Consider the following 18,301-nt stretch of genomic DNA (forward strand, 5'->3'; position numbering starts at 1 on the left):
TTTTCTCAAGTTTAATTCAAGAGGTACGGCTACTTGTGGACATTTACACAGCAGTGTGTTAATCAGTGCCAGTTTAAATATCTGTTGATCACTAAGTAGCAGAGGATTCTTTAGATCTAGAAGAATTAATGGAGAAAAGATGTTGTGAGTTGTGGTTTTTGAAGGCGAGGCATATGGAGAAGCAGAGATGTTAAGCAGAAGGTGGTGGTTGCGTGTAAGAGAGTTAGGATCGTCAGTACATTTTAAAGTTCTTTTCTATCATAGATAAACTAAGAAACGGGCTGAGGGCCTTACACCAATGAGGACTGGTTGGAGTACAGTGTGTAATGTGAAAGACAGCACGAAGAGATTTGTAACCATTCGTCGGGGTTGGTTTATTGTTAGACATGTGAAAATTTTCCCAGAGGGCTGTGTGCTGAGAACATAGGCCCTGGGGTACTGCGGCTCGTAGTGTCAAGGGACCAGAGCGAGTCCATGAGTTGCTACCTGTCTGTAGGGAGAGAAGTTAAAATGTTAAAAGTAAATGTTAAGAAACTTCTGCAGCAGTTTTATCACCACAACATCTAAATATGTCATCAGTTTTCTAGTATTCGTTTTTATTTTGCAAAAGTATAGCACCATGATGCATAGAAAATTTTTTTAAAAAGTAGTTTTTCACCATTGATATTTCAAGAGCACTGATTTAAAATTTTTTCTACATTAAGAATACTGAGGAGTTACCTTCATGGCTCAGTGGCTAATGAACCTGACTAGGATCCATGAGGATGTGGGTTTGATCCCTGGACTTGCTCAGCAGGTTAAGGATCTGGTGTTGCCCTGAACTGTGGTGTGGGTCACAGATGTGGCTTGGATCCTGTGTGGCTGTGGCTATGGCATAGGCCAGCGGCTATAGCTCTGATTGACTCTCTAGCCTGGGAACCTCCATATGCCACAGGTGTGGCCCTAAAATAGCAAAAACAAACAAAAAACCTCCATAAATATAGATAGGAAAAGTAACCATTATTTGAAAACATGTAACACTGTTGTTGGTCAAGGATACTGGTGGTGGAAATTAAATCATGGCTGTATAATCAGTGGGAGAGTTAGGCCCTCCCACCTATGGACACTGGAGATGGTGTTTTGTTCAGAATAGAAGTTAATGTATTAGAGATTAATGAATGAGGCAGCTTTAGCAACAATGTAAATAAAGTTCAGACCTGATACAATAGAAAAGACCTGAGGGAGATAGCAGTAAAATTTTGGTAAGAAATCCTCTGGGAACAAAGTATCTCTATAACAGAGTTAGCTGTAGAGGTACAGATAATCCTAAATGACATCTTGCTAACTATTCTCGCTAAGCTGAGGGTTTTTATGCAGTGCAACCACAGGTCATTGAGTCAAATCTCAGGCGAAGTGAGAAGCTTTCAAAATTTGCTTCCAGGGAGTTTCGGTCATGGTTCAGCAGGTTAGGAACCTGACTAGTATCTGTGAGGGTCCAGGTTTGATCCCTGGCCTTGCTCAGTGAGTTAAGGACCCCGCATTGCTGTAGCTGTGGTGTTGGTTGCAGATGAGGCCTGGACTGGCCTTGCTGTGGTGTAGGCCAGCAGCTGTACCTCTGATTCGACCCCTAGCCTGGGAATTTCCATATGCTACAGGGGCAGCCCTAAAAAAGCAAAAAAAAAAAAAAAAAGAAAGAAAAAAGAAACTTGCATCTGGTAATCTTGGCTTATTTTATATCTTTCTTGGCTCTTCTTTGCCCTCTTTCTTAGTCATTTAGTCATTTTCCTATTCAGCTTTGTCTCCTCCCCACATAAAAGCAAAAAGGCTTTGGTGCTTATCATTTACATTTCTTGTTTTAATTGTACTTTAGTATGATATATCTACTAATCAATATGCAGCTTTACCTGGGCATTTACATTTTATTTCTTTTTTTTTTTTTTTTGGCCCCACTTGTGGCATGAGGAAGTTCATGGGCCAGAAACTGAACCTGCCCAAGCCACTGCAGTGACAATGCTGGATCCTTAACCCACTGTGCCACAAGAGAACGCCTGTGTTTTACTTCTAATAGTGGAATAACAGATTTTCACTTCTGTAAATTTTTTAGACTTTAATAGTGAGTTAAATTCTTTGCGTATTGAGGACAAAGACTTGTGAAGTATCATGTTTATTTCTTCTGTTGGAGATTTCAAAGCTCTTTGTCAGGATGAGGGAGTGGGATCAGAAGAGGCTGGCTTACCCACTGAGAGTTGATTTGTGGTAGCTGGTGGATGCCTAGTTCTGGATGATTCTGCTTGAGGTAGGAGTTCACTAGCAGCATTTTCTATACATCTTTCCTTGTTCGAGCTCAGTTTGGAACCTCCTTCCCACTGTTCTCTAATTTTAAGAGCATCGTTCCCCTTTTCTGTCTTTATTATTACACAGTTTACTGATAGATGTTTCATATATTTTCTGAATAATTTGACGTATAAATTTTGTGTAGCATTTCTGTGCTAATGTCTTCGAAAGATGACTTTTCCCTTATTTACTTTTATATAGGGAACCAAATAGGAATAACAAACTGGTGGAGTTCTTTTATGGAGAAAGCTAAAGTTAATTTGGAGAAATTAATAGGCTTATGGCGTGGACAATCTGGGATATAAGTCTTTTCCTTAAGCCTTCTATGGTTAGGTTCATTTTTGAACATGGAACCAAGAATTGATGTTGGGAAAAATGAAGATGAGAAAATGGAGAAGATAATGAAAAATATCTAAAATCTTAACAGGAATCACAATCTAAAACTTCCCCTGTAAAAGCATTAGACAATATCTTTATTCTCAAATGTCGGATTACTTAGTATTTAGGTTTCTTTTACCCATGAGTACTGTGCAGTAATGTTTCTATGGAAAATTGTGCTTAGATTTCCACATTCATACACTCAGAGCTTTTCTTTGACTGGAGCCGACTGAACCCCTGTTGGCCTCCCCTTGCCCCTCTGTGGGAATGTTCCCAGGTTTTAGATGTAGAGATGCATGTGGGGTCTTTCCAGAAGCTGGTAGTTGTTGGAGTCCACGTTCCCGTAGGCCCGGGAGCACCACGGTTCTTGTTTCTAGCTTGCTCCGAGCCTCAGGGTGAGCCTTTATTTCTCTCAAAGGGCAAACAATTAGGAATAGGAATAACCCGGTAGTGTTGAGTAATGGCCAGGGTTGGGGTTGGAGTTGGATGCCAGGCCTTCTGAATGGAATCTGTGTCTTCACTGTCTTGTTTCCTTCCCTCTCTCCCTTCCTCCCTGCAGCTTTTATTTTTTTATTTTACTTTTTGCTCCACCTGTGGCATGTGGTAGTTCCCAGGGCCAGGGGTCAAACCCACACCACCACAGAGACCTGGGCCGCTGCGGTGACAGTGCCAGAGCCTTAACCTGCTGCACCACAGGAGAAGGCCTGTCTGTTTCTTTAAGCTTAATTAAACCTTTCTGTTTTTTCATTTGCAAAATGGGAATAATACTTAGTACCTGCTGTGTAGAATTGTCACAGGGACTAAATGAGAAATGCCCCATAAATGGAAGCTGTCATTGCTGGTGAACATTGGTCTTAGCTACACCTCTCTAGCTTTGTGTGGGAATTGCTAACTCTCATTAAATAAATAATTACCTGTTGCTGTTCACTCTGGATCAGGCTGTATTAGAGTGGTGTGTTGGAGAAGCCGTGCTCCTGTGGTTGCTTTGAGGATGTCTGTCTTCTCTTTGAGGTGTCTGGGCCCCTCCTCCCCCGTCATTAATTTTTGCCTCCTCCCCACATAGCTGTTAGGTTCTCAAACATACCCTTCAAATGTGGTGAAAATACATCGGGGATTTTCTCATGCAGTCAGTGGCAGACAGAAACTTGATTTTATGTAAGTTGACAATGATTTTCTATATGTTTAGGTAATATGATAATTCTTTTATGAAATTAAATATTGTATAATTTTACTATGTCATTTAGTCACCCCAACAGTTCTTTCTCAAAGAAGGTATTTTTTTCCATTTTACAGATTGGGTAATGGAAGTTCTGAGAGATCAAGTAATGTATTTGGAATAATTTAGATAATTTAGTTACATTTTAGAGAAAAAAAATCTGTCTAGGTACAATGCTGGCGTCTTCTATAAGGTGAAAAATGAAGAGGTGGTGGAGAGAGGGACATCGGTAATGAACAGCAGAGGAGATGAAACGTGCACTTGGCCTTGTCCTTGCTGCTTTTTCCATTTATGTGTTATCTCAGTCTAAGTTTCTGCAAGTAGTGTGAGTTTCCAGGGTGAGAAGACACAAGCTCTTAATAACTAATAGCTAACTTCTCAGAAATGCTGATAAAAATTATATTTCTACTCTTCGGTGCTGGTTTTTCCACAGTCTTGAAAACACCGAGATGTGAAATCTTCAGTGCCGTCATTTGATAGGCAGAAACCTGTTGTTTAAATTCGATCGCTGGGGGTTCTCTGATGGCCTAGCGGGTTGAGGCGCCTGCGTTCTCACCGCTGTGGCTCTGGTTGCTGCTGTGCGTAGGTTCAACCCCTGGCCCAGGAATTCCCACATACTGCCTGTGTGGCAAAAAAGAAAAAAAAAAATACAAAAAAACCCCCAAGAGAGAACCTGAAATAAACGTTGCAACTCTCATTTAAAAAAAAAAAAAAAAATTGATCACTGGTACTGTTGAGCTTCTTTTATGTTTATTTACCTTTGGTGTTTCCTTCGTGTCCTTTGCTTATTTTCCTGTTGGGTTATCCCTTTTTAATTTGTTGTAAACTCTGTGTGTTAGACATTTAAGCTTCTGCTTTGAATTTTGCAAATAATTTATGCCATCAACTTTGAAATGTCATACTTACTCTTTTATTAAGTACATTAAAAAAGAACAAAATATTAAGCTCATTTTTGTTAAAGTAACATGATAATTCCCTGTCTGATGAGCTAGTGGTTTTATATTGGAAGAACTGTCATTGTTTTTATGTAATTGAATTTACTGTCATTTTTATTGCAAATGATCCGTAATACTCAGCTTTGCTTAGCAAACAGATATGTTCTCTTTTTTCTGCATTTTAATTGTCAGACTTGAACGTGACATTCTTTGTATTAACTCCAGTCAGTCCATGCTTTTCTTAAAATGTCGGGTTAGATTAGATTGAAATTTGTTTAAAAGTATGATAGTTCCTAAAGAAAAGGGCTCAACCTCAAAAGAATTCATTTTATTTTCCTGTTGAATAAAGAGAACTCTAGTGTGAACTTTGAGGAGTGTGTTGAGATAAAGGTGTGCTTTGGAAAAAACAGATTAAATTTTGTTGTAACAAATTGAGTTCAGCCAAGTTCTTTCTGTACTTTAATTGGTACTTTGTGTGCAGAGACAACTTGCTTTTGTTAAGAGTTTTCAAAATTTATGATTGCGAGGGAATTTTGTTCTCTTGATTTGAAAGGATCCCATGACAGGTTTTTGTTTTGGAGGCATTTTTTTTAGGTGTGCATGGTGGCTTGGTGTTTGTCATTTTACTGCATTTAAACGTGAACTGAAACAGTATGGCTTTTGTATATAGTATGTAATACTGCTGACTAGAGTCATTATTTAGCTTTAGCTTTGGGGATTTTGAGTTGGTTCTTCCCTAATGATGATGCTTAAGTAAAATTGTGGTGCACTTGCCACTGGGAACTAGTAAATCATTCTGAGATTATTAACTGGTGCTTTCATCCCTGTTTTCCTAGGTAAGTAGGGGTCAGGAATAAATTAGTAAAGATGAGTTTAGAATTCTCATCCACAGACATGCCAGCCTACGTTTTCAGCTAGATTTAACCCAAACTGTGTAATTTTTCTCAACTCTACTTAATTCCAAGACTTGTTCTTATATTTTGAAAATGTCGAGTGGGGAAGTGGATTCATTTTATTTCTTCGAATGAAGTCTCTGTAGCTGTTGTTTCTCATTGATCCCATCCATGCCAGTTAGATTCAGAGAGAGATTGACTTCATTTAGGAGTTTGTATTTGGTCATTTTAGGATTAGCTAGAATACTGTTAAGATTGTAATATGTTAAGGAATATTATAGAATATAGAACACATTTTTTTTTTTCCTTGAATTAGAGGCATAATACCATAGTTAAGAGAACAAGCTCTGGAGCCTGACCTTGTGTTAGTTGTGAGATTATAGACAAGTTATTTTAACCGCTTCTAAAATAACCCTCTAAACCGTCCCCCTTCTTATCTGTAAGGGTGGTACTATAATAATGCTTATCTCACAGAATTTTGAATATTAAATATGTTAATGAGTGTAAAGTGCTTGGTATAGTACCTTATGCTTGTCAAAAGGTAGTTGTTGTAGTCTTTTATTGCTTATAATTCTGCAATTTAAAAACATATGCTTATTTGTTGATGAATGTACATAAGATTACTTTTGATGAACCACTACCTAGTTTAAGTTCAGTTGTAAACTTAAGTAGAGAGCATTGATGAAGATTTTCTGCTTTAAGACTGAGTTTAAGCAAGCATACACATAAATAAATCAAAAGGGAGTCTTTTGCTAATGAACAAATAGGCACTTGGCATGATGGTTGCTTTTGACAAGGGACTGAAATGCATATGAAAATTTTTGTAGTCATTACAGATGATAGTTTCTTGTAGAAATAATTTTTCATGACTTAAGACAACATTATTCATTCACACTTAAAATATTGGAATACCTTTGGTGTGGTATTTGGTTTTTCTACATCTTGTACTCTGGTTCTGTTCTAAAGCAGAAGAATGAAAGAAATTGTGGTTTGGTTTTCCAATTCTAACAAGGTTATTCCAACTGTTTGCATTTTTGGTGGCATAAAACTCCATTTTAACATTGAGGTTTTAAAGATAGAAGTAATGAATGCTTTGCAGGCTTTCTTAAATTTATGTAGGTAATATTATGGACCTCTTCTCCCAGGATCTGACTCAGTAGAGCTCGAAAAATATGTGTGTGTGTAAATCCTGATCTGCTATAATTGATGTAATTGAGATTACTTTTTACCTAGCAGCACCCTGTTTTCATCTTCTCAACCTATGGGTGATTTGTGTATTGACTCCACAAATTAAAGTCTTTTTTTATTACTTATAGCTGTTTATCTGCCCATGAGTCTTTAATTGTGACAGTCTACTCACTGTCCCATCCTGCAGTTGTCTTTATTTAAACAATGAAAGTGTAAGGGACCCAGTATATTTCCATGGAAAGCCAAGACAGTGTAATCTTTGAGGCTGACTTGTTTTTGGTTTTTCTTTTTATAGCCGCATCTGTGGCGTACGGAAGTTCCTGGGCTAGGGTTGAATCAGAGCTACAGCTGGGGCCTATGCTGTAGCCACGGCACTACCACATCTGAGCTGAATCTGCGACTTAGGCCGCTGCTTGCAGCGCCGCAGGATCCTTAACACACTGAGCTAGGCCGGGGATTGAATCTACATCCTGATGGACCCTATGTTGGGATCTTAACCCGCTGAGCCACAGTGGGAGCTCCTCATTTTTGGTTTTGATTTTTTTAAAATCTTTTGCCTCTGGAGAAAATTGATTGGCACCCAATCTACAATCATTTATAGCTTTGCAGTTACTATTCTAAATTGATTAGATGTAGGGGTCTTTAAAATCCAGGTGTATTAACACACCTACTTAATTAGATACGAGTAGTTCCTTATGTCTATATGGAGATTAGCTCATTTATTTTATTTTAAATATTCAAATAGTTTTAATCAGTTTATGGCCTGTTTTTTTTCCCCAGTGAGTTTAGATTAAGCATTGATGGTTAATGGAAATAAAATCTTATATTTCCATATTAAGTTCTCATAATAACAAATGTGCTAAACCATCACGGCATTTAATTAAGTTAGAGAAGACCATTATGGGCCAGGAGAGGTTGTGAAAGAGTTTATTTTCAAATAAATATTTAGTAATTTCTACGCCAGAGGTTTCTCTTAGTGGACCTCAGACCCCAGGAGTGGCAGGAGGTGGGCTGCTGAGTTATTGCTGCGAAAGGCAGTGAGTTACCATAGTCATTAAACGTTGTCTCAGTGGAGATGTTTCATGTATGTGTACTAATTTTCTGAGTGTGTTCTGATTAATAAAATGTAGACTGTTTAAAAGTACCACACGTAGTAACTTTAAATCATCATGCGTTGTTTCAGAGTATAAATGAAAGCACAGATACTATGTTTTTGATGTTTAAAGGGGGTCCTTAAATTCTTAAAATTCAGGCTCTTGGAAATTTTTCATCCTAGGGTAACAATTGACCTCTTGAGTTTATGGCTAGTAATTAGATTATGATGTGTAATAACAAGGCCTGAAATGTCAAGCATCACAGAGATGATGCTCTTTTGCAGTTTTATCAAAAGAATTGTGCTCTGAAAATTGGTCTGTAATAACGTTTCCTATACGAGCAGTGATATTAATAGGTTTTTCTTTTGGTAGACTGAACTTTTTAGGGGTAGCGGGATCTCATTGTATTTCTAGAAAGGGCAGAGAGTCTTTGGCTGAGTGTTAGGTAAATGACTGAGAGAAAAAAGTGTGTACATTTACGCTTTTGAAATAGTCCTAAGAATTAGCTTTTTAGAAAAAGTTTATTCATTTATTTTTTTGGCTGCGCCCACGGCATGTACAAGTTCCTGGGCCAGGGATTGATCTTGTACTGCCATTGCGACCTGTGCCTGTAGATGCAGCAACGCTGGATCCTTAGCCCACTGCGCCACACAGCAACTTCCCAAACCAGTTTTAATTGTTCGTTCTTTCTTTTGACATAGTCTGAAGACTTATTTGTTAGGAACGAGAGTGGACGACTTTAGTCCTAAGCCATTGGAAGGGGCTTCTATGGAAGAGCCAGGGGGTTGGGTAATAATCCTGCAGGCTCTGAGGACTTAGGTGAAGCTGCAGGGAGTTGGGACAGTAACTGTTTGAACCTCTATCCCTTTTTGTTTTGGGGGGTGCCCCCAATTTCTGTTTTACCACCAAGTGTTTCTTATCCAGGACTTTCTCTTGACGTTCTCTAGAACTTTATCACTTGAAGGGGGATGATTAGACCAGCAGCCCTGCTGGCTCTTGGGAGCTCTTTACAAAGGCACAATCTCAGGCTTCTCTCAGGCCTCCTGAACTGGAAGTCGAAGCTTTAACACGATCCCCGGGAGATCCATGTGTTCGTTGCAGTTGAGAAGTGCTAATCCAGAATACACTCTCCAGCTTGGTCTTACCCTTACTTCTTCTCTTCAAGCCCCGGGTTTTTTGGGTTTTTGTTTTTTTTTTAATGCTCAATGAAAAGGGTAATACTGTTGTCAACTAGTATCTTATTGTGTTGCTTGTTTACATTTTGTGAGGAATGATAAAAATCAGTCACTTTGTAGTGAATCTTAAGATTTAAAGTAAAAATTGTGGAGTTCCTGTTGTGGCTCTGTGGTTAACGAATCCAGTGGGTTCCATCCCTGGCCTCACCCAGTGGGTTAAGGATCCGGCGTTGCCTTGAGCTGTGGCATAGGTCGCAGACTCGGCTCAAATCCCAAGTTCCTGTGGCTGTGCTGTAGGCCTGCGGCTACAGCTCCGATTTGACCCCTAGCCTGGAAACCTCCATATGCTGCGGCTGCGGCCCTAGAAAAGACAAAAAAGAGAGAGAGAGAAAAAAAAAAAGTAAAAATTGTATATATTAGAGAGAGAAAAAAAGTTACATGTTCTGATGGATATTTTACCACAAAACCAAAACGAGATTGGGAATTTTGTCGTACAGTGTTGACTTGCTAGGAGGTTGGGCAGAAAAGCCGGTTATTTGCCCACAGGTCATGCCCCGTTAAAATGCTTCCATTTCCTAATAACCAGCAGGCTGGGCTGGCAAAGCTACCGAGAGTGGATGATCAACTAGGGAACAAACCTTTTTTCTTTTCTTTCTTTTCTTTTTTTCCCCTGACCATCACATTCTGAAGATTGGCCTAGGAAAGGATTGTTGGAAGTGAGGCAAAGGAAAGAGGGAGTGTGCTTATGTTTGCTCTGGAGGAGAGTTTGAATCTTGTAGGACTCCGAGGACTTTAAGGGAAAATAAGCATTTGCTGTAACATTTGGTCTGCCCTTTTACTTCCTCATCTTCCCTTTGCCTTCTTGGTTTGCCACGGCCCCTGCATCCCTGGACTCACAGTGGTTGTTTCAAAGCCAGCAGCCCTCGTCCCAGCCAGACCTTCTGTTTCCACCGTCACTTCCTGGAGTTCCCATCCTCCGCTTAGACCAGTGATTCCCGCGTGGGGACGGTTGTGTCCCCTTCCTCCCACAGAACGTCAGAGACACGCGTGGTGTCACAGCTGGGGCCCCCGCTGCGAGATGTTCTGCAGCGGCCCAGGACCCTCTCCACAGCCGAGAATCGCCCCACGCCTGTGGCGCTGCGCTGGGGACCCCCACCTGCGTTACGGCCAGAGCCAACAGCTTTGCCGGCCCGCTGCCAGCTTCATGCTCCTTGGCAAGCTCGCTCTCAAGCGTTCCCCGCTGCCCGTGGAATGAAGTTGGCACTGCGTGGAGCAGGGCACAGAGCAGTTGCTGCGTTTCACTGCTTTCCTTCCAGCCTCATCTTTTGCCGGCAGGATTGGCCCTCACCCGAAGAGCGACTGAGAACGAGTCGTTTTCCCTGGACGGACCGGTGCCCGCCTGCCTCTCCCTGTGCGTTTTCCCAGCCTGCAGACGTCCGCCTGGCGCTCTGCTTCCCCCGGGCCCCACTTAGGCCCACGAGCCCGCCTTCGGCTCTGTCAGCACTCATCCCCTCTCTGCGGCCTGCTTCGCCGCTGTTCCCTTGATGCCTTATGATGATATATGCGTTTTTATATCGCAGCGAGTGTGCTGTTTGGGTGACCTTGCCTCCTACGGGTTATATCCTCTTTTTGAGGGAGAGGTGTGTGTTCTATTCATTATTACGTTCCAGGGACTTAGGACCGTTCTTGATGCAAAGCAGGCTCTCGCATGTTTAGTTGAAAGTCATGTTCCCTTGAGGGGATAAATAATAGTTCGCATAATTTGGGAATTAGCTAACGAATGCCATCGTGGACGTTCTTAGCCTCTTGGCTTACCGTCGTGCTTTTGTTGCTGCCCGCTCCTCGGATGGCATTTCTCCGCCGTTGGTTGTAGTGTTGAAGTGGTATTGCTACGGTAGGTCTTTTCACTCAGCATCACATGGAAGGTTTTACTTTCGGATTAGATTTTAATCTCTCTTTATTGAAGCAACTTAAATCTGTAATGGCACAAGTTTGGGGGTCTCTTCTATGTAAGAAGAAAGGCTTTGGGGTAATCATAGTTTTTTGGGGGGATGGGGTAGAAGGAGAAGAATAACGAATTCTTCTTTGGAAAATAAGAAACACATAAGGAGAGCTGCTGGGGAGGGAGCGTTAGATGTTGGATTTATTTAAAACTTTTTTTCTGTGTTGCTTAATGCACTATTATAAGAAAATAAATTTCAGTAATATAATAACTGGGCCAAAAACAAATCTGGGAGTTCGCGTCATGGCTCAGCGGGTTAAGCAGCCGGCTAGTATCCATGAGAACACAGGTTGGATCCCTGGCCTTGCTCAATGGGTTAAGGATCTGGTGTCGCTGCGAGCTGTGGTGTAGGTCACAGATCTGGCGTGGCCGTGACTGTAGCGTAGGCGGGCAGCTGCAGCTCCAACTCAACCTGTAGCCCCGGAACTTCCGTGTGCCCAGGTGCAGCCCTAAAAAGACCAAACCAACCAAAAAAACAAGTCTGGATTTGTGAAGGATCTCAGTAGCAGAAGAGCATTTAAAGCAGTAATTTGCTTTCAAATGTATGACTGGAATTTAGGTGTCCTTATATAGTTCGGATTTGACAGGTTGTGGTTTTGTTTAAATATTCTATGATGTGTTGAACTTTTTTGATAGGGTCATCTTTAGCCCAGACATTTTCTAAAATACAAATTTCAAGTTAGTGAAGACTTAATTAAGGCTATATATTTTTTTGCTATATGTTAAAGCTTTATAGTTGTGAACTATGTTGTTAGAAATAACTTGCTTTAAAATTCTTTCATTTATAATATGGTTTCTATTCTCATTCACAAAAGTTGTTTGCGATGTAGACAGAGTAATTGAAATGACCTAAGATTGCATGGAGGTGGAAATATTTTAGCTTCATGAAACTTTACCCACTGCTATAATTATTGGGTAGATGGGTAGTCTGGTCGACTTTCTTATGCAAGTTTGTTTTTTTCCTTCTTAAATCGAAGACAACATAACAGAGGCACATTTGTTACTGGAGAATATAATTTGCTAAAGTAATCTCCATAGGCATTATTTGCAAGGTCATTTTGAAATTTAGAAATTAAGTATTATCTTCCAGTTGATTGTCTTAGGAGTTCCCTGGTAGCTCAATGGGTTAAGGATCCAGTGTTGTCACTGCTGTGGCTTGGGTCACTTCTGTGCCATGGGTTTGATCCCTGGCCTGGGAACTTTGCATGCTGCAGTTGCAGCCAAAAAAATTTAAAAAGAAATTGTTTTATTATATTGGAAAATTATTTTTTGTATATTTTATGTATTTGGCTGTGACACCTTTTTTGAAGTTTAATTTTTAATTTTAACTGTTGGCTTCAGCAGTCTCAAGAAAATGAATAGGAACTAAAATAACATATATGTTTAAATTAGATATCTTCTCAAGAGTGTGTCGGTCGGTAATCCTTAAAGGGAAAAACATGTGAATTCCCTTTTACTACAAATTTGCTGTAGTTAAGAGAAGATGGTGGACACTATCATGAACTTTTTTCTCTTCACTTTACTGGGGTATAGTTGACTTAGAAGCTGTCGTTAACTTTGACACATTGAAAATCCCTGCCAACCATTATTCAGACTGTGTACTAACTTTATTATTATATCCGTCAGTGAGTCTGTGCTTGTATTGTACAGTTTATTTAGTATCCATCTGTTCAAATCACTGAGGTTTATAAGACCAATGAAATTTGTGTACCTTTTAAAAGCCTAAGATTATTTTTCACTGAGTACAAGTTGAGCTCCTGCTTAAGAGAGATCAATTTGTACTGTGCCCTGATATGCATAAAATTTTGACAAAGTAAAAAAATTCATTCCTCAGGAATTAGCTTCTTCTTTTGAAGTGGAGTAATTCTCAGTAGGAAATAAGGTAGTGAGATAGGGAGCAGAAAAAAATGTCGTTTTGAAGAAGTTGTTTTATCTATATTTTGTGTCTTTGGAGCCGTTTCTTCATATTGCAGTGAGAATAGGTAAGTGCCAGTGGAAAAAATTTTGCAAAGCATTTATTTTGCTGAGAGGTTAATTTCTGTTCATTAAAGTCTTATAAACTCAGATTATAATGTATTTCACTAAAACATCTCATGTTTTATGTAATATTGTTGCCCAGCCTGTTAGGGCTGTGGGTTATTTTAGAGGTTTGTGTGTGTCGGGGTTGGGGATGGGAAATGGTGGGGGGGGGGTGATAAGGACCTTAGAGGGAGTGTCTTAGAGGTTTGACTTGTTTGCTATCCCACCATTGTTGATACCTTGTGTGTGTCAGCCATGTTAGTTTAGATTAGTGTGGGGGATGTTAGGAGTGGCCTGGTTTCTTTCCTTCTCTTTCCTAGCCAAGGAAGTATCGCCTGGGGATGCTGGAGGAGAGGCTAGTTCCGATGGGATCAAAGGCACGAAAAGCAAAGAACCCTATTGGCTGCCTTGCTGACAGGTGTAAATCAGGAGTACCCATCAATATGGTTTGGTGGAACAGAGTCACAGAAAACAATTTACAGGTAAAAATAATTTTATTAGACATTTTTGAAAGTGAATATTTTGGCTGCTTTCTGTGTCTGTGTGGGGTGGTGGGTATGAGATTGGATGGCCTAGCTGACACACCTAGGATTTTTGGGTTTTTTTTTTCTTCTTTTATGAAATTAAGGTTAGGGGCACATGAACTAAATGATTTTGTTAATGGCTTTTTTGGGCTTTCTCTGCTTGTAGTATATTTTCCTATTCTTTCATTAAATGTAGTTTTTCCTTTTTGGATTTTGTTAACAGTTAAGTTTATTTTTAATACACAAAGTTCTTCAGGTTGCTTCATTAAAAAGTCATAAGATTTTTTTTTTTTTTACAGAAAATCTCATTTATTTGGAGTCTGAATAGCAGAAAGCTCCATATATTGTCTCTTTGTGCATTTTTAGTAGGAGATTACACATAAACAAACTTGTCAAGTGTTAGCTCGAAAACCAACCTAAATAGTGTATTTTCATAGAGTTATTATAGCTACGTTTCAGTCTTTGCATTATCAGTGCTAATGAAAATAAACTTTTATAACTCACAGGCTAACTTTTGTATAAGACTAAATCTGAAGTACCTACAAAATAATTTGAATTGTATTCCACTTTAATTTGGATTATAATCATAATATTTGTTAATAATAAATGATAATAATAGTATTATGTTCTCATTTAAAGACATTGGTAACTATAAAATAGCTTTATTAATCAAAATTTCGGTCTAGCTGGAAGTAGAATATCTTTTATCCCAAACTTTTCTGATAAATTGGTATTTTTAATATATCTAATGCATTGCCATCCAAAAGCCTGTTATCCCACATACTCCTCCCACACACAGAAAAGATACAACAAAGTTAAAAACTTGGTTTTATTTCTCTCACCACCTTATAAAGCGGTTCCACAGTGTTTTGGTCTGTTTTAATTATTGATGCCATAGCAGTATCTGTGTTGTCTTGGGCACAGAAATAAAGGAGTTATTCCAAAAGTATTAGAAGACGTGTTATTTGTCCCAATTGAAAATTTGGTAGCATTTTTCTAGATAAAAGGAAAAGCAGGGAAATGTGGGCTGGGAGGGCCCATGGAGTCAAGCCCTTAAAGTTTCAGCGGAAGGTTGGGGATGTGTTAGTTATGAGTAGCAATACAGTTCACCCAATTTTTGTTTTTGAGATCAGGAGAGAGGTACGGTGTGGGTTGTTCTTTCAGTTTAAAAAGTAAAGTCTGAAAATAAATCAGGCCCCAGTTATAGAAGGACAGATACAGGTGGACCTGCAGCTGCTTGTAGGTTGTGGGGTGAAACACATGGGGCAGAGTTATAGCACCTGACCCCGACAGCTGTCCCCTTGCCTCAGTGGCCGTCTTTTTAGCATAGCTTGAAAAATCATTTGGTTAATATAAGAATGCGTGCTGGGGAGTTCCCGTCATGGCGCAGTGGTTAACGAATCCGACTAGGAACCATGAGGTTGCGGGTTCGATCCCTGCCCTTGCTCAGTGGGTTAACGATCCGGCGTTGCCGTGAGCTGTGGTGTAGGTTGCAGACGCGGCTCGGATCCCGCGTTGCTGTGGCTCTGGTGTAGGCTAGTGGCTACAGCTCCGATTCGACCCCTAGCCTGGGAACCTCCATATGCCGCGGGAGCGGCCCCAAAGAAATAGCAAAAAAAAAAGACAAAAAAAAAAAGAATGTATGCTAGAATTATGCTTATTTTTTGTTAAAAAGACAGTGATAGATTTGCTCTCAGTTTGCTAAAGATTGAATTGATGTTATCTGAATCTAATATTTCAAGTGCTAATATTATTTTGTGCTTGAAATAGTTGAAACAGTTTTTTGTTTTTTGTTTTAAAGGCTATAAGAAATGCCTTATTAGCTTGACCTAATGTTGGAGGGGCAGTCATACCTTGCACTATCAGTCTTGTGTTGACGTATTGAAAAATACCCACCTGGTGTCAGTTACTCTCTTTGTGGTTTTCTAAGTTAGGTACCTGTTCATGGAGAGCAAAGAGTATGTCAGTACAGTTGTATAAGAAAAATAAATAAATTGATTATATAAATCAGTTCTATACCAATCCTTTAAAATTTGTATGATGTTTATCTTTAAGTATTTTAGATTTTTCACATATAAGAATTTTAAAGGTTTGTATAGCCATATATATTAATCTTTCCTGTTTCATTTATTTCCTTTTCTTTAAAGCTTGGGTCATCTCAGTCCAAAGTTTAGAGAAATGTTTATCTATGTTTTATTTTGGTAATTATAGACTTCTCATTGTGGCTCAGTGGGTTAAGAACCCAACTAGAATCCAAGAAGATGCAGGTTCAATCCCGGGCCTCACCAGTGGGTTAGGGATCCAGCATTGCAGCAGGGTGCTGCATAGGTTACAGATGTAGCTCAAATCTGGTGTGGCTGTGGCATAGGCTGGCAGTTGTAGCTCTTGATTTTACCCCTACTCTGGGAGTATCCACATGCTGCAGGTACAGCCCTAAAAAAGAAAAAAAAAAAGTAATTATAGCTATGTATCTTAAATAGTTACCTTGTGCCAGGTATTGTGCTAATAATAAGCTTGTTACACATATTGTCTCTTTTGGTCTCCACTGGAGCTGAAACAATTGTTCAATGAAGAAATATCTTCAGAGAAGTCAAGTAACATTAAGGTTGAAGAGTAATTGGTAGAGGAGCAGAAGTTTGAACCCATGTCTGTCAGGCTTCAAAATCTCTTCACCCTGGGTAGCTCTAGTTGTATTTGGTTTAATTGTCTAACTGGTTAACTGAACTTCTGTGTGGCAACTTTTTTTTAAGGATGAGAATGCATACAGAGTTTTCCAGATGTAGACTGTAAAATGTATATTTGTAAAGTTAATCTCTTTTCCTTGTGACTCATTTTTTTCCTCGGTAGCATTTAACAACCTATCTTTCTAGACCATTTTTTTTCACACTGATTTCTTAAACTTGACCTAACATCTTTATGGAAAACAACTTTTGGACAAACAAATTTTTCCACTCCTGAAAACAAAAGAAAACCAACCCAGGAGTTCCCGACATGGCTCAGCGGAAATGAATCTGACTAGCTTCCATGAGGTTGCAGGTTCGATCTCTGGCCTTGCTCAGTGGGTTAAGGATCTGGCATTGCCATGAGCTGTGGTGTAGATGGCAGATGTGGCTCGGTTCCTGCGTTGCTGTGGCTATGGTATAAGCTGGCAGCTGCAGCTCAGATTTGACCCCTAGCCTGGGAACCTCCATATGCTTCAGGTGCGGCCCTAAAAAGACAAAAGCCAAAAAATAAAAAAGAGGAAGAAAACCAACCCCAAAACTAATCAACAAAAACCTTAAACAACAACAACTTTCTCTGAAAGTTTCTACCTGGATCATTCTTAATTGCATTTATTCATTTTGGTGCTGGATTTCTTTCAAGAGACCAGTGATTCCGAACCTTTTTAGTATTAATAATCTTTTTATTTTCTAGGAAGAATTTCATGATATGAGTGTCTTCTGGACATAAGATACTGTAAAATAGTGATTAATGCTTTCATTCTAAAATATGTAACATGCTAATTAGAGAGTCAAAGAAACTTAATATTTTCCCTATATTGTGCAGGTAGTTTGGTGGAGGGTAAATTTAGTTTTTGTATTGCTGTTTGAAATATTGATAATGCCCATATAGTCTCCATTATTATTTTTGTGGGGTCTCCACTTGGGGAACCTTGAAATATTTTTTGTTTTTATTAAAAAAAAGATTCTTTTATTATTTGGCTACACCTGCAGCATGTGAAAGTCCCTGGGCCAGGGATTGAACCCACGCCACAGTGGCGACCCAAACTGCTGTAGTGGCGTTCTTGTTGTGGCTCGGTGGTAAGGACCCCAACTAGTATCCATGAGGATGTGGGTTCAGTCCCTGGCCTTGCTCAGTGGGTTAAGAATCTGGCATTGCCGTGAGCTGCGGTGTAGGTCACAGACGCAGCTCAGATCCAAGTTGCTATGATGCAGGCTGGTGGCTGTATCTCTGATTCGTCGCCTGGGAATTTCCATGTGCCATAGGTGGCCCGCAAAAGCAAAATAAAACAAAAGCAAAAAACACCCAAACAGCTGTAGTGAAAACACTGGATCTTTAACCTGCCACAAGAGAATTCCTGGGGACCCTTGAAATAGATTCTAGTCTGATTTCTTTACAACCCATTTATTCCTTTAATGCTTGCAGTTTGGCATTATCCACATTTTGCTGAAAAGAGTGTCAGAGCTTATCCGAGGTGTCCTTAATCACCAGGTCCAGCAGTTTGATCCAGTCCTTAAGACTGCTGGCTGCCTTGCTCTTTGAAGCTCTTTCCTCTCTGCATTCTTGACCCTGTTTCACCCTTGTTCCTGTGAGCTCCTGCTCTAGGCTCACTTGTTCGTTCTTCTTCCCTGTGTGCTTCAGATTCTTAAATTTTTTTTCTTTTTTTTTTTTTTTTTTAGCTTTTTAGGGCTGCACTCGCATCATACGGAGGTTCCCAGGCTAGAGGGTCTAATCGGAGCTGTTGCTGCTGACCTACACCAGAGCCACAGCAATGCCAGATTTGAGCTGTGTCTGTGACCCATACCACAGCTCATGGCAATGCGGGATCCTTAACCCACTGAGC

At 39.8% G+C, this 18,301-nt stretch overlaps 1 protein-coding gene and 1 long non-coding RNA gene across 44 annotated transcripts in view; one reads left to right on the forward strand and one right to left on the reverse strand.

Annotated features, from left to right (window-relative positions):
* Positions 1-18,301, forward strand: part of PAN3 (poly(A) specific ribonuclease subunit PAN3) — a 127,585-nt gene that overhangs the window by 23,616 nt on the left and 85,668 nt on the right. For 20 of the 43 annotated variants that reach the window (XR_014819044.1, XR_014819045.1, XR_014819046.1 and 17 more), the window contains one exon: positions 13,534-13,695. The exons of 22 other annotated variants lie outside the window; for them this stretch is intronic. Coding sequence is in view for 12 of the 21 variants with exons in the window: in XM_005668294.4 (XP_005668351.1) it covers positions 13,534-13,695 (162 nt within the window). In the remaining 9 variants the exon portion in view is untranslated. Of the gene's footprint in view, positions 1-13,532; positions 13,696-18,301 lie in introns of those variants that run through there. One more of the 43 variants, XM_084981333.1, reaches the window with a different exon arrangement.
* LOC146398493 (uncharacterized) lies at positions 9,173-17,420 on the reverse strand. The gene is made up of 2 exons (XR_014819145.1): positions 11,008-17,420; positions 9,173-10,965 (listed from the first exon to the last, which is right to left on the reverse strand). It is a non-coding gene; the product is annotated as an uncharacterized LOC146398493 (long non-coding RNA).

Source organism: Sus scrofa, chromosome 11 (genome assembly GCF_054392235.1).
Source record: "Sus scrofa isolate SSC_HxYL_T2T_F1_AM1 chromosome 11, Sscrofa_HxYL_maternal_Yorkshire_Landrace_v2.0, whole genome shotgun sequence".
Classification (NCBI taxonomy): Eukaryota; Metazoa; Chordata; class Mammalia; order Artiodactyla; family Suidae; genus Sus; species Sus scrofa.